At 43.4% G+C, this 23,969-nt stretch overlaps 1 protein-coding gene across 3 annotated transcripts in view; it reads left to right on the forward strand.

Moving 5' to 3' along the window:
• Positions 1-23,969, forward strand: part of LOC134344501 (vasoactive intestinal polypeptide receptor 2-like) — a 201,484-nt gene that overhangs the window by 159,385 nt on the left and 18,130 nt on the right. For all 3 annotated transcript variants that reach the window (XM_063044403.1, XM_063044404.1, XM_063044402.1), the window contains 2 exons: positions 22,048-22,117; positions 23,331-23,422. In XM_063044403.1, the coding sequence (XP_062900473.1) occupies positions 22,048-22,117; positions 23,331-23,422 (162 nt within the window). The remainder of the gene's footprint in view (positions 1-22,047; positions 22,118-23,330; positions 23,423-23,969) is intronic.

Raw genomic sequence — 23,969 nt, forward strand, 5'->3', positions numbered from 1 at the left:
TTGAGAGACGGGGTTAACACAGGCAAACAGCATGGGAACAGGACTTAGAATACGCAATTCTAAGCAGTTGAGAGACAGAGTTAACACAGGCAAACGGCGCGGATGAACAGACGAGCAGGAGGCAGGCAAGACTTTTCTTCACGCAGGGTGCTGCTGGAGCTGAACGGCAAACAGGAGACAGGCAGCAGGCAACACTTATCTTAACATGGAGTGTTAAATGGAAAGGCAAATGGCAGGCAATCCTTATCTTGACACAGAGAGGCAAATGGAAAGGCAAACAGCAGGCAATACTTATCTTGACACGGACAGACAGAGTTACACAGGTAAACCTCGGTACTGAAGTAAAACTTAGATACACCATTCTAAGTGGCCAGGAACATGAATTACCACACTGGCTGAAGCAACGGTCTGGCGACAAGTGGATGCAAAGCCAGGGTTTTTATGCTGCAGGTTTAGATGAGAATCAGGTGCCGCAATCAAGGAGCCCAGCAGAACACGGGGAAAAGGGAATTAGGAAAATAAGAGGAATTAACGGTCGGGACCGTGACAAGGCATCTTTGTTGGAACTGCTTCTTTTTACGTAACATGTCAATGATTTAGACGATGGCTTGATGGCCAGCTTTGTGGACGATACAAATATAGGTGGAGAGGGAGGTAGTTTTGAGGAAACAGAGAGGCTACAGAGGGACTTAGATTAAGAGAATGGGCAAAGAAGTGGCAGGAAGTCATGCACCTTGGTAGAAGAGATAAACGTATCAACTATTTTCTAAATGGAGAGAAAATTCAAAAATCTGAGGTGCAATTCTTGGAGGTCTTGTGCAGGATTCCCTAAAGATTAATTTGCAGCTTTAGTCATGGAAGAAGGCAAATGAAATGTCAGCATTCATTTTAAGAGGACTAGAACTCATTTTAAGAGGACTAGAATATAAAAGCAAGGATGTAATGCTGAGGCTTTTTAAGCACTGGTGAGGCCTCACGGAGTATTGTGAGCAGTTTTTGGCCCCTTACCTAAGAAAGCATATGCTGACATTAGAGAGGGTACAAAGGAGGTTCACGAAAATGATTCCAGGATTGAAAAGCTTGTCACATGAGGAGCATTTGATGGCTCTGGGTCTGTACTCACTGGAATTCAGAAGAATGAAAGGTGACCTCATTAAAAACTATCAAAAATTGAAGGGCCTTGAAAGAGTGGATATGGAGAGAATGTTTCCTGTGGTAGGGGAGTTTAAGAACAGAGAACACAGCCTCAAAATAAAGGGGCCACCTTTTAGATGAGGAGGAACATCTTTACGCGGAGAGTGGTAAATCTGAGGAATTCATTGCCCCAGGCTGTCACAGTGGCGGGGCATTGGGAGCAAGGGTGGACCCAAATTAAGACACATCTTGTGAGGTTAATTAAATTTAGTTTATTGTTCGATATCAGGACAGCTAGGCAGGAGCAGGAGTAGTGAACTGGACAAGGACTGAGGACTACGACTAGGCTGGGACCAAGAGTCTGGGCTAGGACTCAGAATTGGCTCCCAGAGCTAGAGGAGACATGAAGAGGCTAGGATATGGACTCCGAGCCCGAGACTGGGCAAGGACCCCAGAACCAGGCATGGACATGACATGGGCTAGGGAGAGGAGGAACATGGAAAACAGAACCTCAGTCTCGGGAGAGCAGGTACATGGAACCATGGACTCACACACAGAACAGAGAGCCGGGACCCCTCCTTGGGTACAGGACATAGGGCTGGGACTCGCACACAGAACAGAGAGCCGGGACCCCTCCTTGGGTACAGGACATAGGGCCGGGACTCACACACAGAACAGAGAGCCGGGACCCCTCCTTGGGTACAGGACATAGGACCGGGACTCATTACCCTCCACGGGGCAACAGCAAGATGGCCTGACTTACCCCACGGAGGCAAGGACAGGACGAGACATGACTCCCCGCGGGGCAACGGCAAGCCTGCCAGACTTACCCTATGGAGGCGAGGACAAGACAAGACAAGACCAACACGAATGAACACCAGACAGTACCTATCTAGCTCCGGTAATGGAACTAGACCGAAGTGCAGGCAGGGGCTGCAGAGAAGGGCTAGAGGCGAGAGGGGCAGAGAAGGGATTCAGACAGTGGGGTAGGACAGGAATCACAGACCGCCGGGCCAGAACTTGACTCGGAACTGGGAAGCCACCAGGGACAGGACATGGACGTGGACGTGGTACTTGGATGCCGCCAGAGCCAGGACGTGGACGTGGTACTTGGATGCCACCAGGGACAGGACATGGACGTGGTACTTGGATGCCACCAGGGACAGGACATGGACGTGGTACTTGGATGCCGCTGGAGCCAGGACGTGGACGTGGTACTTGGATGCTGCCAGAGCCAGGACTTGACTTGGAACCTCCGGGTAGTGGCGAGCTCTCGACTCAGCCTGGGAACAGTAGACAGCGGTTCTTGATTCCCTCCGGTGGGTTAACTGACGGACCCACCTCGGTGAGGAAATTTTGCAGGCTCGCTTCGGCGAGGTAACTGGACAGGGTTGCTCTGGTGAGGAGAGGCGAATTACCGGCACTCGCTTCGGGCGGAGACAAGGCTTGCTCTGGCCAGATGACATTGGCACGCCGTGATTTTGCAGACTTTGCAGATGCTCCCGCACCGAACGGCTGAAAGCCGGAGACTATAAACTACCGGTTCAGCCGAGTGTTAATTGCCTCTAATCACCAAAGTCGAGGGACACGGGAAAACAGGGAATCAACGGTCCGGATCGTAACATAAACAAGCTAAATTTAAAGGGACCCTGATCCAGACCATGACACAGGCAGCCATGGAGGCCAAGTCATTGGGTATATTTAAGGCAGAGGATGGTAGATCCTTGATTATTCCAGGCATGAATAGATACAGGGAGAAGGCAGGAGATTGGGTCTGAGAGGGATGATAGATCAGCCATGATGAAATGGTGGAGCAGACTCAATGGGCCAAATGGCCTAATTCCGCTCCTTTATCTTATGGTCTTTAAATTCTTTGAGCCAACCACTAATGGAAACAACATGCTTCTGCCTACCCTTCTCAACCACTTACGTTCTTGTGCACTTCTCATCTTCAGTGAGAACCACTTTTCCAGTCATGGAACCTCTCCTATGGTCTAATCTCTCTAAGGGGAGAAGACAAGGGACTGGGGCTGAAAGGGAAATGGATGAGCCATGATGAAATGGTGGAGCAGGCTTGATAGGCTAAATAGCCTAATTTTCCTCCTATGCCTTATGGTCTTAAGGAGTACATTGAGGGGAGGTTGATTTCTGTGATATGCTGAGCGGTGCCCACAACTCTGTGCAGTTTCTTGCAGTCATGTACAGAGCAGTTGCCATACAAAGGTGTTGTGCATTCTAAGCACAAGCGATTCTGCAGATGCTGGAAATCCAGTGCAACACACACAACATGTTAGAGGAACTCAGCAGGTCTGGCAGCATCTATGGAAGGGAATAAAGAGTTGATGATTCAGGCAGAGAGCCTCCATGGGGATGGTCAACTCTTCATTCCTTTCTGTAGATGCTGCCTGACCTGCTGAGTTGCTCTAGCATTTTGTGTGTGTTGTATGCACACTGGTAGGGTGCTTTCTATGGTGCATCGATAATAAATGGCAGGAAGTGGGTGAGAGGAAATACCAGTAATGAGGATGTTTGGAAATTGGTGGTAAGGGACAAGAAAAGAAATGAAAGATGGGTCCAGAGAAACTCTCATGAATAAAACAGAATAATTAACATGAAATAGCAGCAGCAATTCTCTTCTAAATTGTTGAGCTCAATGTTAAGTCTCAAAAGCTGTAAACTGAGTATTTGAGAAATGAAGTGTTTTTCCTCATGCTTTCCTTAAGCTTTGTTTCTTTTCCATTAGTTAATTGATAAATTCCCATCAATCCAGTAAATAAAAGACAACGTGAATTAAGCTAAAACAAACTCATGGCCCATTACTTCTAAAGGCTTTGTGGCTGTCTATCAATCATCAGACCCGGAATTAAAAATGAGGTTAGTGTCAGGGTAGTAAGAATTGATGGAAGTAATATGCTGATCTTCCTGAAGACAGATATTGACAGGGTCACTCAGAGATCACCATAGAGATTGAATACTACCAGCTTATCTCATCAATTTAAGCACTGCTGAGCCTTGGCAAAGGGATGATCCATTGTGAATGTTACTCAGTATAATGGGCTTTGTCATTATAAAAGAGCAAAAGATCCAACTGGCTGCAAATGGAGCAGTTGATGGTCTAAAGTTAAAGTAGTAAAGCAGAATAACAGAACTAGTTGGCAATCTCACTCCAGCTTGTCAAATACCAAGTACAGAGGGTCCGCTGCTAGGCTGGTACCATAATAGGACATTTCTGTCTCTTAAGTTAGAAATGAACACTTTTAAAAGTTTTATTAGGTGTTAAACTGATGTTTCTATGTTGCTATTACTTCAGACAGAGACTAATCCTAAAAGCTGGATTAATTTCCACTTTCACTAGTTGGCAGAATGCCATCTGCATCGGTAATAAGACCATAAGGCCATAAGACCATAAAACACAGGAGCAGAATTAGGCCACACGGCCCATTGAGTCTTTTCCACCATTCCATCATGGCCAATTTATTATCCCTCTCAACTCCATTTTCCTGCCTCCTCCCCATAAACTCTGATGCCCTGACTAACCAATAACCTATCAACCTCTGTTGTAAATATACTGAATGACTTTCCATCCACAAAGTCTGTGGCAGAGAATTCTACAGATTCACCACCCTCTGGTTAAAGAGATTCCTCCTCATCTCTGTTCTAAATGGAGGTCTCTCTATTTTGAGGCTGTGCCCGCTGGTCCCACACTCAATAACGATAGGAAACATCCTCTCCACATCCACTCTGTCTAGACGTTTCAATATTCGATAGGTTTCAATGAGATCTCCCCTCATTCTTCTAAACCCCAGTGGGGACAGGCCCAGAGCTGTCAAACTCTCCTCACAAGATAACTCTTTCATTCCCAAAATCATTCTCATGAACCTCCTCTAGATTCTCTCCAATGCCAGCATATCTTTTTTTAGATAAGGGACCCAAAACTGCTTGCAGTAGTCCAGATGTAGTCTGACCAGTGGCTCATTAAGCCTTAGCATCACGTCCTTGCTTTTATATTCTAGTTCTCTCAAAATGAATGCTAACATTGCATTTATCTTCCTTACCACTGACTCAACCTAGAAGTTAACCTTTAAGGAATCCTACACAAGGACTCCCAATTCCCTTTACACCTCTGATTCTTGAATTTTCTTCCCATTCAGAAAATAGTCTGTGCTTTAATTCCTTCTACCAAAGTGCATGACCATACATAGTCATAGTCATACTTTATTAATCCAGGGGGAAATTGGTTTTCGTTACAGTTGCTCCATAAATAATAAATCGTAATAGAACCATAAATAGTTAAATAGTAATGTGTAAATTATGCCAGTAAATTATGAAATAAGTCCAGGACCAGCCTATTGGCTCAGGATGTCTGACCCTCCAAGGGAGGAGTTGTAAAGTTTGATGGCCACAGGCAGGAGTGACTTCCTATGACGCTCAGTGCTGCATCTCGGTAGAATGAGTCTCTGGCTGAATGTACTCCTGTGCCCACCCAGTACTCTATGTAGTGGATGGGAGACATTGACCAAGATGGCATGCAACTTAGACAGCATCCTCTTTTCAGACACCACCATGAGAGAGTCCAGTTCCATCCCCACAACATCACTGGCCTTAACGAATGAGTTTGTTGATTCTGTTGGTGTCTGCCACCCTCAGCCTGCTGCCTCAGCACACAACAGCAAACATGATAGCACTGGCCATCACAGACTCGTAGAATTCCCCTCTATATTCCATCTGCCACTTCTTTGCCCATTTTCCCATCCAAGTCCTCTTCAGACTCCCTGCTTCCTCAAAACTGCCCACCCCTCCACCTGTCTTCGTATCATCTGCAAACTTGGCCACAAAGCCATCAATTATGTCATCCAAATCATTGATATGTAACACGAAAAAAAGTGGTCCCAATACCAACCCCAGCAGCACACCAGTTGTCAACAGCAGTTAACCAGAACAGGCCCCCTTTATTCCAACTCTTTGCCTCCCACCAATCAACCAATCTTCCAGTATCTTTCCTGTAATAGAATGGGCACTTATCTCGTTAAGCAGCCTCATGTGCAGCATCTTGTCAAGACCTTCTGAAAACCCAAGGAAGCAACATCCAAACACTCTCCTTGCTCTATCCTGCCTGTTATTTCCTCAAAGAATTCCAACAGATATATCAAGCAAGATTTCCCCTTAAGGAAACAATGCGAACTTTGGCCTACTTTATCATGCGCATGTAAATATCCTGAAATCTTATACCTAATAATAGACTCCAACATCCTCCCAACCACTGAAGTCAGGATAACTGGCCTAAAATTTCCTTTCTTCTGCCTTCCTCCTTTCTTAAAGAGTAGAGTGACATGTGCAATTTCCAGCCCTCCAGAAACATTCCAGAACCTGGTGATTCTTGAAAGATCATTATCAATATCTCCACAATTTTTACATCTACCTCCTTCAGAACTCTGGGGTGTACTCCATCTAGTCGAGGTGACTTATCTGCCTTCAGACCTTTCAGCTTCCCAAGCTCCTTCTCCTTAGTAATAGCAACTACGCTCACTTCTGCCCCCTTACATTGGAATTTCTGGCATACTGCCTACTGCTGGTGTCTTCCACAGTGAAGACTGATGCAAAATACTTTTTGTCCGCCATTTCTTTGTCCCCCATTACTACCTCTCCAGCATCATTTCTCAGCGGTCCGATATCCACTTCCACCTCTTTTACTCTTAGCATATCTGTAAAATGTTTTGGTATCTTCTTTAATATTTTTATGTAGTATACCTTCATATCTCATCTTTTCTCACCTTACAGTTTTCTTTTAGTTACCTTCTGGTGGCATTTAAAAGCTTCCCTATCCTCTAACTTCCCACTAATTTTCGATATATTATTTGCCCTCTCTTTTGCTTTCATGTGTCTTCGACTTACCTTGTCACCCAAGGTTACTTCACCCTCCCTTTAGAATACTTCATTTTGGAACGTATCTATCCTGTGCCTTCCGAGTTGCCCCTGAAAACTCCAGACATTGCTGTTCTGCCTTCAATTCTGCTCATGAGCCCTTCCAATCAGCATTGGCCAGCTCCTCTCTCATGACTCTGTACTTCCCCTTATTCCACTGTAATACTGATACATCTGACTTTATCTTCTCCTTCTCAAACTGCAAGGTGCGTTCTATCATATTATCACCACCTCCCAGGGGCTCACTTACCTTAAGCTCCCTAATCAAATCTGGTTCATTACACAACATCCAACCCAGAATTGCCTTTTCCCCTTATGAGTTCAACCACAAGCTGCTCTAAAAAGCTGCCTCATGGGCATTCCCTCTCTTGGGATCCAGTTTCAATCTGATTTTCCCAGTATACTTGCAAAATGAAATCCCCCATGACTGACTGTCATAACATTGCCCTTATTACAGGTCTTTTCTATTTCCCATTGAAATTTATATGCTACATTCTGGCTAATGTTTGGGGTCCCATGTATAACACCCTTCAGTTTCTTAACTCTACCCACAAAGATTCTACATCTTCCGATCCTTTGTCACCTCTTCCTAAGGACTTGATTTCATTTTTTACCAACGGAGCCACCTCTTCTTACAGGATCATCTACATTATTCCATATACTGTGTGCATGAAATATAAGATCTTCAGTCCTGAATTCATCACCTTTTTCGATTTTGACCCCATGTTACACTTCACCCCTCATCCCACTGGCTGCAATTTTGCTGTATCGTCCATCCTCACTGTCCCAATGATCCAGAAATCTGAAACCCTGCCCCCTGCACCATTTCTTCAGTCACTCGTTCATTTCTACCATCATCCTATCCTTGCCCTGATTAGCACATGGAGTAATCCAGAGATTACTATCTTGGAGGACTTGTTCTCCTGCCTTTTCCTAACTCCTTATACTTGTCTCTATCTCCTTTCTACCTATCTCATTGATGCCAACGTGCACCATGATGTCTGACTGCTCACCCTTCCTCTTGGGAATCTTCTGCAGCTGGTCTGAGACATCCTGGACCCTCGCACATGGGAGGCTTCCTTTTCGCAGCCACAAAACCGCCTGTCTGTCCCCCTAACTATCAAGTCTCCTATCACAATTGCTCTGCTGACTTTACTCTTCCCAGCTGAGCCTCAGAGCTGGCCATACTGTCACTGCCCTGTCTGCTGATGCTGGGTCCTGATGGGTCATATCCCGAAGCCAAAGAGATATATTTGTTGCTGAGGGGAATGGTCCCGGGGGAACCATACGCTGTACATAATAGTGGGTATCATTTTTCATTGGAGCAATCACACGAGAAGAGCAAACGGGGCAGGTGTGATGTAACAATGGCTACCAAAAATAAACAGTTTTGCCAATAGAACATGGAAACATTTATAACAGCAGTACCTAGTCACTGGACCAAAAGCCACATTCCAGACATAATGAGACAGAAGAAGAGATAAAACAGAAAGTAGCTGCTAGAAGGAATTGAGCTCAGGGTTTGTACCCAACAGCAACTCGTGTCAGAGGATACTTTCGTCTCTTGCCTTAATTCAATACAAACTGAGGTCCCAGAGGGGAAGTCATAACTGGTTGTTTTACAACCTGGATGGTCAGCGGACTGTGTGTTGATCCTTAACTTTGTAAACCATAATCCATAACCAACAGGTTAAAACATACCACGTATGTGCTTCTGGAACCAAAAGCAAATAGAGTAGACAGTGTAACAGGTCCAACAAACTGTACAGTTTGATACATTTGAATTTATATAATTTACCTTGAATTTATAGCTTGGCTCAAAACTTGAAATGTGTAATGTGCAGCATGTGGGTGTTCATGCATTCCTTTTCACCGACTCGTTGAATACAGTGTATATAAAGAAACATGAAGTGTCACGGAAAGCTGCTAGAATGATTAGTACTGATTTATTCAAACCTCCAAATTTAAGATGGATATTTGCAGGTACTTGCAGGATATTTCCTCCTTTCAAAAAGACAGTGGTTCATGTATTCGCCTCACGACAGACGTAACATTCAGATTTCTTTGATATTCTCGAAGGAGCAGACATTAGCATAGTGTCTACATCTTGAATAAGGAGCAACTTCATGACTCTGTTTAGTTATCCTTGTGTCATTTCTTCCACAGTCTCCACTGGATCAACTTCAGAATGTACTCATTATCCCATAAGTCTTTGATATTTTCTTCCACGTTTCTTGCAGGAATTTAGTGAACACTTCCAAGTACAGTATATCCTATTTCCACATGACATCGCTTTGTACCACAGGCTTCAGCTATCATTCTGAAATTCCAGCTAACTGTCAGACGACATTAGCATGCAAACTTGCTCACATTGTTTAAATGTCTTCTCTCCATAGCTTGAATCCTAATTTCCTTTCTCTTTCAGCTGCCCTTTTATCTTGCCCTTCACGATTTTTACTGAACCACGATTGTGCTCTGAATCTTTCACGCCTTAGTAAATCAGCAGGAATAATTGTGGAATGTGGAATTGTTCTGTACGTTAGCAAAAAGTTTACTGATTAATAACTGACTGTTAAGCTTTTCTAATCGGTAATACCTTATTTGTTGTATCATTTCCTTGGCTCTTCAACTGTTTTCCCCATTTTCCCAACCACACCAGTTAATAGTGAATGATGTGAGGTTTACTATACCCTGGCATGTAAATACCGACATAATGAAATTAAACACCCTTGCAGGGATCTTTGCATATTTTCCCAATACGTTGTCCATAGTTGATTTGCTTGCATCGACTCTTTGTCAATTAACATTGGTTGATTAGTTTAATCTGTAATTTATATTATTAATTCTATTTACTGATCATCCTGACAAACTAAACATTTCACCTGCCTTCATGTCTTAATAATGCATTGAAATACAGGTTTCCCCCGCCATCCAAAGGTAGAGCGTTCCTATAAAACAGTTCGTAAGCCGAAATGTCGTAAAGCGAAGAAGCAATTACCATTTATTTATATGGGAAAATGTTGTGAGTGTTCGCAGACCCAAAAATAACCTACCAAATCATGCCAAATAACACATAAAGCCTAAAATAACAGTAACATATAGTAAAAGCAGGAATTATATGATAAATACTGTTACGTACCCCGTAACTGGGTTGCCAAACCAGCAGAAATGGATCACTCAGTTGGAGTCTGGATTACTAGAACTAAGAAAGTTTTATTAACGAAACAAGCAACACAGTAATTGAAAGGATAATAAATGCAACAGTTCAACAATGATAAACACACATGTGCACAGAATTAAGATAACAGCATCAATCAAGCTCTATCGTTGTCTAGGGGTAAATGACCAAATTTCAAAGTGACACAAAAGTTCAGTCCAATTTAGTTCAGTTCGCAGTAATCGTTGCCATGGCGATGGACAACGTGGGGGGAGAGAGAGAGAGAGAACGGGAACGACTGATCATTCAGAAACGACTTCCACTCACAGACCGGCGATAATTGCTCACAAACAGCATTTGGGCGGGTCCTTGGTGATGTCACCTGAGGTCACCGACTGTGACCCCTCCTCCAGGTGCGGTCGATCCTCTGCAGTGAACCCGGCACCCAGGCAAGGGCGGACACACACCTGGTTCCCGCTGATTGTACCTTTCCACCCTGTGCATTGTCCGATACTTCCCACCGACTCGTGAGAGGCGCACCGCTTTCAGGGTCTCGTTACCTCGGGTGTCGTGTGTGCTGCCTTAGCGAACCTGTCCCTTTTTATCCCCCTGCTGGGGTATCGCCTGTCCATCACTTCAAACAATTCAGGGTTCAAAGGGGGAGCCGCTCCAGACAGCTCTCTCTCTCCCGTCCCTTCATTACACATCTCCAGATGCTGTTTCATTGTGTTCCTTATCTCTCTCTTGAAGACAGGTGGCAGACCAACACAGATCACACAGGACACACAGATCACACAGGACAGCTAACATCTTATCTATGTGTATTCTCGTCACAATACACAGCCTATATAAAGTAGAAATACTTTTCCACAATCATTGCTGGCACTGTTCTCCGAAGCGAAAATCTCACGCAAGCGCTGTTGACAAAAACACTCTCTCCAATAACGTTTAAGCAATGAAGCTGCCAAATCATACCAAATAACACGTAAAAATACACAGCCTATATAAAGTAGAAATAATGTATGTACAGTGTAGTATCACTTACGGGAATCGGGAAAACAGTGCCGAGCACACTGATGATGGTGTGTTAGACTGAGTCGTCGCAGGTTGGGGGGTGTAGTGGCTCCCAACCTCCAGGCCGCCGACCGATACATTGCCGCGAAGCATGCAGCGGTAGCCGGGAGGCACACAGCATATCTTTAAGAAAAAAGCCAAAATAAACATGCTAATTAATTAGGTGCCGCCCGACACGTAATTGTCAGCCCAGATCAGTGCCGATTGCCGATTGCATCGCCTCTGATCTGGGCCAACATTTAAGTGTGGGGCGGCACCTAATTAATTAGCATGTTTATTTCGGCTTTTTTCTTAAAGATGTGCTGTGTGCCTCCCAGCTACTGCTGCATTCTCCGCGAATTGGCATCTGTCCGGGGCCTGGGGGTTGGGGTGGTGGGACACGGGGGTGTCATCTCATCGTCGTCTGCTGTGGCTGATGTGGAAGGCTTGCTTGACTGCTGAGCCTCGCGTATTTTTCTATCATACAATTCTTTGTAATCACTCAAACCATCCTGCAAATATCCCCTAAACCTATGTACCCTTTCAAAATTAAAGTCGTACTTTATCATTGCAGCGAAAATCTCACACAGTTTCTTCACATTCATTTCACTACTGTATTCGGTTTCGATTGTTATCCTTTCCTCTTCCAATTGCATCAGCTCTTCATCTGTCAGTTCTTGGTCATGGGATGCCAAAACCTCTTCAACATCATCTTCGTCAGCTTCCACAAGCCAAACTCACGTTGTCCTTACTTGGTTCACCACGATTGAAACGGTTAATTATGTCTAGTTTTACGCTAAGTGTAACACCCTTATGAGCTCTTTTAGGCTTTTCCAATACCTTAGAACTCATCTTGCAAATGACTGCTCACAGGCACGTGTTTCAGCAATGCCGTTCCGAATCCGGGGGAGAGTGGCTGCTCAGGGCGCGCGCTGCCTTTTATCGCGCGCTGCCTTTTATCGCGCGCTGCCTTTTATCGCGCGTTGATTTTTTTATCGCATGCTGATTTTTTTCGTAACAGTGAAAACACCTTCTGTTAGCGAAAACAGGGTACCAATGTAGGTCTCTCGTAACAGTGAGGTTTCGTAAAGCGAACGTTCGAAAAGCGGGGGACACCTGTATGTTTTCAATGTCATTGTAATCTCCATTAAAGATGACTAGCTGAACTGTTTTAAATACGTATTCTTGGTTCTAACATTTCCATTACTGACATACACGGATACCTCCTGTACCTAATAAAGTGGCCATTGAGTGTATGTTCATGGTCTTCTGCTGCTGTACCTATCCACTTCAAGGTTCAACATGTCGTGCATTCTGCACACCATTGTTGTAACACATAATTTGAGTCAGCTTTCTGTCAGCTTGAGCCAGACTGGCCATTCTCCTCTGATCTCTCCCATTAACAAGGTGTTTTTGCCCACAGAACTGCTGCTCACTGGATTTTTTTTTGTTTTGTTTTTTGCACCATTCTCTGTAAACTTTGTGTATGAAAAATCCTTGGAGATCAGCAGTTTCTGAGATACTCGAAGCACCCCAAATGTCACCAACGATCATTCCGTGGTCAAAGTCACTACGATCACATTTCTTCCCCATTCTGATGTTTAGTGTGAACAATAACTGAACCTCTTGACCATGTCTGCATGCTTTTTCATGATCAGCAATCATGTGTCGCTGCCACATGATTGGCTGATTAGATATTTGCATTAACAAGCAGGTGTACAGGTGTACCTAATAAAGTGGCCACTGAGTGTATGTCCCATCCTACACATTGGCTTCACTAGTGCAGAAGCGTCCTTTATGTGTGCAGCTCCTTACCAAGGAAACTTCGCTCCTATGGAAAATGATACCACAAAAAATGCTTTACTTCATTATCTTGGTGTTATACTTGCACGCTGAGGAAATACGTCCTTTTTCTGGAAATTAAAATGTGTTACCTTTTCATAAATTGGCCTTCATGTGGATGACTTCCATCAGATGTACAGCAGATCTAAAACACTGGTTTTAACCGAATGGCCTCATTTTCAACGTGGGACTTCAGCTTTCAGTCTATGGCTATAAAGCCCATTCAGATTTGTAATCTGCACTGGACAAAATGCTTTGCTATTCTGAAATGCTACCTCCATTGATACTGTAGTTCAGCGCTGTGATAAGTTCTTTAACTCTACAGTATACTTTCTGGAGCCACAATGCCTTCTGTATCCTAATTTCACATTCATTGCTTTCCACAACTTCAGACATTGAGAGTTGTTCCAATTCAGCATAGAAAATTTCTTACACGACGTTAAGATTTGTCACTGTGAAGTACATTTGGAACCATTTTGGAACCATTTCAGTTAGGATAGTATTTTATTTGTTTCTTTACGAGATAGCTACACCATCAGTGTCACTTATTATGAAAAGCAACTCCATGCATTCTTTCTATGAACTGAAAAGCTTACATACACAATCAGGGATTCCTGTGTAATTGGTACATATATAGAAACATAGAAAACCTACAGCACAATACAGGCCCTTCGGCCCACAAAGTTGTGCCGAACATATCCCTACTTTAGAAATTACTAGACTTACCCATAGCCCTCTATTTTTCTAAGCTCCATGTACCTATCCAAAAGTCTCTTAAAAGACCCTATCGTATCCGCCTCCACCACCGTTGCTGGAAGCCCATTCCACGCACTCACCACTCGCTGAGTAAAAAACTTACCCCTGACATCTCCTCTGTACCTACTCCCCAGCACCTTAAACTTGTGTCCTCTTGTGGCAACCATTTCAGCTCTGGGAAACAGCCTCTGACTATCCACACAATCAATGCCTCTCATCATCTTATACACCTCTATCAGGTCACCTCTCATCCTTCATCACTCCAAGGAGAAAAGGCCGAGTTCACTCAACCTATTCTCATAAGGTATGCTCCCCAATCCAGGCAACATCCTCGTAAATCTCCTCTGCACCCTTTCTATGGTTTCCACATCCTTCCTATAGTGAGGCGACCAGAACTGAACACAGCACTCCAGGTGGGGTTTGACCAGGGTCCTATATAGCTGCAACATTACCTCTTGACTCCTAAATTCAGTTCCACAATTGATGAAGACCAATACACTGTACGCCTTCTTAACCTGTCAACCTGCGCAGCTGCTTTGTGTGTCCTATGGACTCGGACTCCAAGATCCCTCTGACCCTCCACACTGCCAAGAGTCTTACCATTAATACAATATTCTGCCATCATATTTGACCTACCAAAATGAACCACTTCACACTTATCTGGGTTGAACTCCATCTGTCACTTCTCAGCTCAGTTTTGCATCCTGTCAATGTCCCTCTGTAACTTCTGACAGCCCTCCACACTATCCACAACACCTCCAACCTTTGTGTCATCAGCAAACTTACTAACCTATCCCTCCACTTCTTCATCCAGGTCATTTATAAAAATCATGAAGAGTAAGGGTCCCAGAACAGATCCCTGAGGCACTCCACTGGTGACCGATCTCCATGCAGAATATGACCCGGCTACAACGACTCTTTGCCTTCTGTGGGCAAGCCAGTTCTGGATCCACAAAGCAATGTCTCCTTGGATCCCATGCCTCCATATGGTCCTGCTCCCCTCTCACAATGATTCAATTTGAGAAATATTTTCCCAGCAGGAGATAAAAGTCATCACTTGATCCACACTGTGAACCCCTGTAAATAAAACGGTGCATTTTTCACTGAAACAACACACGTCAAAGTTGCTGGTGAATGCAGCAGGCCAGGCAGCATCTCTAGAAAGAGGTATAGTCGACGTTTCGGGCCGAGACCTAGTCCTGACGAAGGGTCTCGGCCCAAAACGTCGACTGTACCTCTTCCTAGAGATGCTGCCCGGCCTGCTGCATTCACCAGCAACTTTGATGTGTGTTGCTTGAATTTCCAGCATCCGCAGAATTCCCTGTGTTTGCATTTTTCACTGAGATCATTTCTTCATCGTCTTTTAATCCAGAAAGCATAGATCCAGTCTAGTTACATTCTCCTCATGTATCCTTGAGCATCTTCGTAGCACTCAAACTACTAGAAGCCCTCAAGAAGGTGTCAAATGATGTGTGTATGTGTGTGTGTGTGTGTGTGTGTGTGTGTGTGTGTGTGTGTGGGGCGGGGGGGAGGGGGGGATGCAGGGATGGATGGTGAGGGAAGAATGATAGGTTCTGAGGATGAGGAATTTTATAAAGTTCAAGACAAAAAACAGGATAGTGTGCACGGGAGCAAAATAGACCATTTTAACCAACATCTTTCAGAAAAAAATGGTCTGAGCAGATATTTTCAAGTCAATAGTAAAATGAAAAAAAATTAAAGGCTCATTATCTAACTGCATGCAATATTCATAGCAAGGCAGACAAATTAATAGCACAAATATAAATGGGTACAATTAAAGACACGCTGCAAGGTTGGAAATTAAATATTCCAGGGTACTTTTAGATGAGATAGGCCAAATGGAAAATTGCAAGGATTATTTTCATAATAACAGATTAGATAAAGACAATAAAGAAGGTCTTAGCTTGGAAAATCAAAACATAGAATCAGTTTGAGTGGAGTTAAAAAGTAGCAAGGTTCAGAAAGCAATAGTGAGAGTTGTATAGAAGTCACCGAACAGTAATAGTAATGCACATTATCAATCAGGAAATAAGAAGTGCATCTAGCAAGGTTAGAAGATTTTAATCTATTTCATAGGCAGTGCAAATAAGATGAGCAAGAATGGATGAACTTATGAAGCGTTTGAGAGATGGTCTGCCTTATCTCTGCATTGAGGAACCAAAAAGAGAACAGGCCATTTTAGAGCTCTTATAATAGGAAATAGCTAAATTGGTAAATTAAGGGGATTATAGGGAAGAATGATGATAATACAATAGGGGCTTATGTAACCTTCAATCTGAAATGATGTTTTCTCCAAATTTGATGCAGCATGGACAATAAGCATAAAGAACACGATAAAAATATAAATACATAAGATTAGCTTATATACATAATCTGAATGTACAGAAAGTGACACTAGGTACAGGAGTATCTATACATAAGGTGAGTCTGACAGGAAATGATAAAGAGGTGGTGCTGGAGTAGGTTCATGGCAGAAGGTGTTGATCAGCTGGATGGCCTGTGGGAAGTAACTGTAATAAATTGGGCAGAATCCAACAACCAAGGTGGCTATCAAAAGGAAAAGGCAGTCAAAATATCAAGAGATTGGACTTCACCCTCTTTAAGCAGAGTATGTGTGTGTGTGTTTTATTCAAGATTCAAGATTGCTTCATGTCATTCCCTGTAAAGGAGGACAGAATAATTGTTACTCCGGGTCTGACGCAGCACAAAAAAGCTCCACAAAAGATAAAGAACATAGTAATAATTTTAAGAACACAATAAATATAAATACATAAGATACCTTATATGCATAGTTTGTCTATAAAGTGAGACTAGGCTGTGCATAAGGTGACTGACAGGAAATAATAAAGTGGTGGTGGAGTTAGTGGGTGGAGGCGTTGATCGGCCTTACTGCTTGGGGAAAGGGTAACTATTTTTGGGTCTGGTGGTCCTGGCGAAGTTGCTACATAGCCTCATCCAAGGTGGGAGTGGAAACCAGACCATGAGTAAGATGGCTGGGGTCCTTCATGATGCTAGTTGCTCCCTTTCCAGCACCTTTCTGTATATATGTCCTTGCTGATGGGGAGGCTGATGCCAGTGGTATGTTGGGTAGTCTTGACTACCCATTGTAGAGCCTTCCTGTCTGCCACAGTGCAGCTTCCACTCCAAGCAGTGATGCATCTTATTAGGATGCTCTCTACTGCCAGTCTGTAGAATGACGTGAGTATGGATATGCAAAGTCCAGCTCTCTTCAGCCTCCTCAGAAAGTAGAGGCATTGGTGAGCTTTCTTGACGTGTAGGGTGTGTTCTGGGATCATGAGAGGTTGTGCGAAGATGTGCACTCCTTGGAGTTTGAAACTGCTTCCAGTTTCCTCTGGTGTGTCGCCGACTTAAAGCAGAGTATGAGTGGCACAGATTCTCCTGAAGCTGATAACCATCTCCTATGTCTTGTTGACATTAAGGAAGAGGCTATTTGCCTGGCACCAGGACTTGAGCTCCTCCACGTCCACTTGGTGGGCCATCTCATCATTGTTGGTGATGAGCCCCACCACAGTCGCATCACCAGCGAACCTGATGATGTGATTGCTCAGGTGTTTGGCCGTGCAGCCGTGTGTGAGCAGAGTGTACAGCAGTGGGTTCAGCACACAGCCCTTGGCAGGGTGGGGGGGGTGGGCACCAATGTTGAGGATGATGGGAAGGGAGGAGTGGTTGTGCATTCTGGCTGTCTGAGGTCTGTTTGTTAGGAAGTCCAACACCCACAATGGTGTATTTAGACCGAGGAGTAAGAGTTTGTTCTCCAAGCTCTGTGGGACAATACTGTTGAATGCCAAAAAATGCAGAAACAGCATTTACAAGGAGGTATTGAGGCCAAGGTAAGTGTCTTTGTTTTCTAGGTGTGTCAGGGCCAGGTACATGACAGATGCTATGGCATCTGTTGTAAAGTGGGCCTGTTGCTAAGCATATTGGTGAGTATCCAATATGGCAAGAATGGAGTTTTTGATATGTGTCATTATCAGTGATTCAAAACACTTCAGGATGATTGGCATCAGTGCCACTAGTGGTAGTTGTTTAGTTCTGAAGGTGTAAAGTTCTTCGGTACAGTGATGATGGTGGTTGATCTGAAGCTTGTGGAGACTGCAGCCAGGATGAGTATTGAAGATGTCCATGAAGATGTCACAAAACTGGTATCCCCTGAGTACTCAGCCTGAGATGTTGACTGGCCCAGCTGCTTTATGAGGATGACTTTCTGCAGACGCCTTCTCGTATATGTTGCTGTTACAGACAGTGGTTGTTCACCTGGGGGGGCGGGGAGAGGGGGGGTTGATTAGGGCAGCTTTGTGGCTGGTGATGTGTTGCATGCCTCAAAGTGTGCATAAACGTTGTTCAGAGTGTCGGGAGGGTGGGGGGTGTCGATGCCATAGTCACAACTACTCCCTCATTCCCCTCATCCTCAACATTGGCTGTGCCTGGGCAGTCTTTGCCTTTTTAATGCCTAAGATGAGGTTTCTTCTGGTTGCTTTGAGAGCTGTTTTGTCACCGGACCTGAAGGCAGTATCCCAGACTCTGCAATCAGCAGTGCTTCTGGTTTATTTGTGTATGGCACTTGCCAACTGCAAATACCACTTGCATCATAGCTATGATCGCACGACAATATTTTATTTTTATTTGTTCATGGCGCGCAAATATTTCACTATTGATTCCTCATTCTTGCATGCTCCTAAACTAAGGAGATATTTTGGAATCTACTACACTACCACATTTGTGCTCCTGGAGTTAATTATAGGCTAAGGAGGTCTTATTTCCTTCCCTGAAGAACACTTTAATTTTGATTCTGACATATTGGTACATGGTCTCCTCTTTTGCCAAGGTGAGGCTACCTTCAGGGTGGAGGAGAAACACGCTGTTTTCCATCTGGGTAGTCTCAAATCTGATGGTACAAATATCAATTTCTCCTTCTGGTAAACAAATTTTCCCTCACCCCTCTTCCTCTGTTACCCCCTCTAACCTTTTACTGCTTCTCAACTACCTATCACTTCCCCCTGGGTCCCCTCCTCCTTCCCTTTCTCCTATGGTCCACTCTCCTCTCCTATCAGATTCCTTCTTCTCCAGCGCTTGACTGTTCCCACCCACCTGGCTTCACCTACCACCTTCCAGCTATCCTCTTTCCACTCCCCCCAACATTTTATTCTAGTATCATCCCCCTTCCTTTCCAGTCCTGAAGAAGAGCCACTACACAAAATATTGGCTGTTTATTCCTTTCTTAGATGCTGCCTGAGCTGCTGAGTTCCTCCAGACTTTTGTGTACGTTCCATTCTTTAATTTGTTAGAATTTTATATCAACTTTGTGGTTTGTGGCTATAATAACTGAAACTAGTCTTTTCTTAAATGCCTATTTTTAGTTCATTCCTCAAATTTAAATTACCAAGCACCATGCCAGACTTCAAACACACGCCACTTCATCAATGGTCCAGAATCCTAGCTGCTTGTCCAGAAGTTTAAACATTCCGGAATGGCCTAAGATGTAAAAGGCACTAAATAAATCCAATATTAGTTTCTCATCCTTGCTTCCATGTTCAAACCATGGAGAAACCTTCACAGCCCCTGAAGACCCTGTGATTTCAGTCTCTGAGGCAGACCTGAGGGCACCCTTCGGGAGGGTGAACCCATGGAAATCATCTGGCCCAGATGGAGTACCTGACCGCGTACTAAATACCTGTGCTGATCAACTGGCTGGAGTGTTCGTTGATATCTTTAACACTCGCTTCAGCAGTCTGAGCTACCCATCTGCTTCAAACAGGCTTCAATTATACCAGTGCCTAAGAAGAACACGGTAACCTGCCTGAATGCCTCTCGTTCAGTTGCACTTACATCCACTCTGATGAAGTGCTTTGAGGGGTTGGTGATGAAACATATCATATCCTGTCTGAGAAGTGACTTGGATCTTCTCCAATTTGCTTCTGGTACAACAGATCAACAGTACTTGCCATTTCGTTGGCTCTTCACTCAACCCAGTACTCTTTATTGGCTACAGCTTGGCTTCACTACCATCAACCCTTCAACACTAACCAATAAACTTCAGGACCTTGGCCTCAATACCTCCTTGTAAAACTGGATCCTCAGTTTCCTCTCTTGCAGACTCCAGTCAGGTTGGATTGGCAACAACATCTCCTCCACAATCTCCAACAGCACAGGTGCATCACAAGGCTGTGTGCTTAACCCCCACTTCATTTGCTTTATAGTTATGATTGAGAGGCTAAGCACAGCTCCAGTGCCATATTTGCGTTTGCTGATGACACCACTGTCATTGGCCAAATCAAAGGTGATGATGAATTAGCATATAGGAGGGAGATTGAAAATCTGGCTGAGTGGTGCTAAAACAACATTCTCTCTCTCAGTATCAGCAAGACCAAGAGCTGATTATTGACTTCGAGAGAAAGGAAGCAAAGGTCCATGAGCCAGTCTTCATTAGGGGATCAGAAGTGCAAAGGGTCAGCAACTTTGAATTTCTTGGTGTTTTCATTTCAGAGGATCTATAATGGGTTCAGTATGTATGTACCATTACAAAAAAAGCATACTGGCACCTCTACTTTCTTAGAAGTTTGCAAAGATTCAGAATGTCATTTAAAACATTGAAAATTTTCTATAGAGGTGTGGTGCAGAGTATATTGACTGGACACATCACGGCCTGGTATAGAAACACCAAAACCCTTGAACAGAATATCCTACAAAGTGTAGTGGATATGGCCCAGTCCATCACAGGTAAAGCCCTCCTAATTATTGAGCATATCTACGTGGAGTCCTGTCACAAGAAAGCAGCGTTCACCTCAGGGACCTCCATCATCCAGGCAATGTTCTCTTCTTGATGTTGCCATCAGGAAGAAGGTACAGGAGCCTCAGGACCCACAGCACCAGGTTCAGGAACAGTTATTACCCTTCAACCATCAGACTCTTGAATCCGAGGGGATAACTTAATTCAACTTCACTTGCCCCATGTCTGAACTGTTCCCATACCCTATGGACTTCAAAGGTTCTTCATCTCATGTACTCAATATTTTTTGCTTAATTATTCAGAATCAGAATCAGATTTATTATCACCGTGTCATGAAATTTCATATTATTATGATTTTTTCCTTTTTGTATTTGCACAATTTGTTGTCTTGTTGTTTATCTGCCCTGCCGGGTGTGGTCTTTCATTGATTCTATTGTGTTTCTTGGGTTTACAGTGTATGCCTGCAAGAAAATGCATCTCAGTATTGTATATGTTGACATACATGTATCTTGACAATGAATTTACTTTGAACTTTGACCTTTGGTGGACTTTTGTAACAAATGTGAAATATACTTTATTTATCAGGCACTGACCCATTTTTAAAGTAATGCTTAATTATCCATATGTTGGCATAGAAAGACCAGTCATGTGAGTATATAACATGACTTTGCCAATTAGAAGTTCTTTCCTAAGTAACAAGAGGGCAATTCACTCCAGGCAGTCTCTACTTTGCAAGTTAATCTTTCTATTCAGATAAATGTGAGTAGAATCTCTGATGTGTGCTTCTAAGTTTATTTCCATTGAAGTCAAAATACCTTAATATGACTATGTCCTATTCCATGCCAAAGCAAATTTCAATTGCTCTGAGTCAGATGTGAAAGAAGTTCTGAGGGATCTTAATACAGTATACAGGAAGAAATTGTTTTTGTCTCGTGGGTGAGGTCAAAGTTTAGGGGGCACTTGTACATTTATAAATTAACTTGTGGAATGAGAAGGGGGGAGAAATATTTCAGCCATTGGGTGATGGATCGGGAACTCACTCCCCGTAAGGCCAGTAGATCTAGAGCACAGCAGTTAGCATAATTCTATCACAGCACGGTCGACACTAATTCAATCCACTCACGGTCGTTAAGGAGTTTATTTATTCTCCCCATAACGACATGGGTTTCTTCCAGGGGCTCTGGCTTCCTCCCACATTCCAAAGATGTAGAAGTTAGTAGGTTAATTGGGTGTAATAGGGCAGTGTGGGCTCATTGAGCCAGAAGGCATTCTGCTACAGATGCCGTGCGTAGGATTGGAACTGGACTGGGTAACTCTTTCTTGACTGGCAAAGGCATAATAAGCAGAATGGCATAACTCTATTGTAAATATTATACTATTCTTCTTAAAAATGCATGTATTTCTTTGGATTTAGATGCTGGGATACGAATAATCACCCCATTCCATGGACAACACTCCGAGTATTCATCGTGGTATCGATTGCGGTAAGTTCATGAATTAAATCTTGCATCTCATCAAACAATCATATCTTTAGCTGATTCTTTTCACATCAGTGTGTGCCACTGATTGTTCTGAGAATAACAGAGAATGATATAGTCTTTACGTCATTGTATCTTGAGGCCCAGTGCTAAAATACAGGTTAAAAATTGAACAGAAGTTATCAATACCATGTTCTCACCATCTGTGATTTACTGTATAATATAGCACATGGTGACAATCTGGTATTGAGATGGCACTTACTATAAGCTTGCGTTGGATAGGTAGAAAGATTGCAGTAAGGGCTCAAACCATTGGTCCTTGTACTCTTCTACCACCACAATGAGGCCGCCCTCAGGTTGGAGGAGCAACATCCTCCAGCCTAGATAGCCTCCAACCCGATGGCGTGAACATTGATTTCTCTAATTTTTTTCCCTCCACCTTCCCTCTTCTTCAATTCCCCACTCTGGTTCCCCTCTTACCTCTTCTCTTCTCCTCACCTGCTTATCACCACCCCATGGTTCCCTTCTTCCATGGTCTACTCACCTCTTCTATCAGATTCCTTCTTCTCCAGCTCTTTACATTTTCCACTATCACTTCTCAGCTTCCTACTTCCCCACCCACTTGGCTTCACCTATCACCTTGTATCTTGTATTCCTTCCCCTCTGCCCACCTCCTCATTCTGGTTTCTACCTCCTTCCTTTCCAGTCCTGATCAAGGATCTCAGCCTAAAACACGGACTGTCTATTCATTTTCAATGACGCTGCCTAACCTGCTGAGTTCCTCCAGCATTTTGTATTATAATCATTATTTGTTTATTTTTGTATTTACACCATTTGTCTTCTTTCGCACATTGGTTGTTTGTCAGTCTTTGTGTGTAGTTTTTCATCGATTCTACTGTATTCCTTTGTTCTACTGTGAATGCCTGCAAAAAAAGAATCGCAGGGTAGTATTTGGTGGCATTCACGCATATTGATAATAAATTCACTTGGAACTTTTGAACTTTGAACTTTTAAATTGCAAGTTTGAAGTACAAATGAGTTCAATGTATGCCGGGTGTTAAATGTAGCAATGTTAGAGCATTTTGTTGTACAAGCTTAATATTGTGAAGTATTAAATAACATGCTTGACATTTAAAGTTAGAAAAAGCCAAAAAAAAAAGCACCTTTACATCCTCGGGAGTGAATGCAGTTCATCTGTTATTTCTTATTTAATTCACAGGTAACCTTCCTCCTATTTACTAATATTACACGAATACTAATGCAGAAGCTCAAGTCCCCGGATGTTAGTAGCAAGAGCAACTCACAGTACATGTAAGAAAGTTATCTGGTCTTTCATGCTGAGCTCGCAGTAGAAAATATTGAATTGCACATTCTAGGGTTGTACCTCTGTATCATAAACATCAATATCAGAATCAGCAGCTGTGAAAGGAGAGACTGAGCAGTCAAAAGGCCCAACCACTAACCACAGTTTCCACTTTCTCTTGACCACACTGCACTAGAATACGTTCAAAGTTCAAAGCACATTTATTATCAAAGTACGTATGAGATTTGCCTTCCCACAGACAGCCATGAAACAACCTGGATCCTGGATCAGCCTTTGCAGCCACTTGAGGACCCACCAATAGAAAATCCCTTCGGAGAACATCATCCTCGACTCGAGTGATTACATTACTGCTATTAACACCATTACTGTCTTACATGGCATGGCATTCGTTGTTTTGTGGCAAAGTACAGTGCAAAGTTACTAAAAACTGCAAAATAGGTAGATAGTGCAAAATAAAAAGGACTAGTGAAGTATTGGTCATGGATTCATGGACCATTCAGAAATCCAATGACAGAGAATAAGACACCCTATTCT

The sequence above is a fragment of the Mobula hypostoma genome, chromosome 3 (genome assembly GCF_963921235.1).
Source record: "Mobula hypostoma chromosome 3, sMobHyp1.1, whole genome shotgun sequence".
Taxonomy (NCBI): domain Eukaryota; kingdom Metazoa; phylum Chordata; class Chondrichthyes; order Myliobatiformes; family Myliobatidae; genus Mobula; species Mobula hypostoma.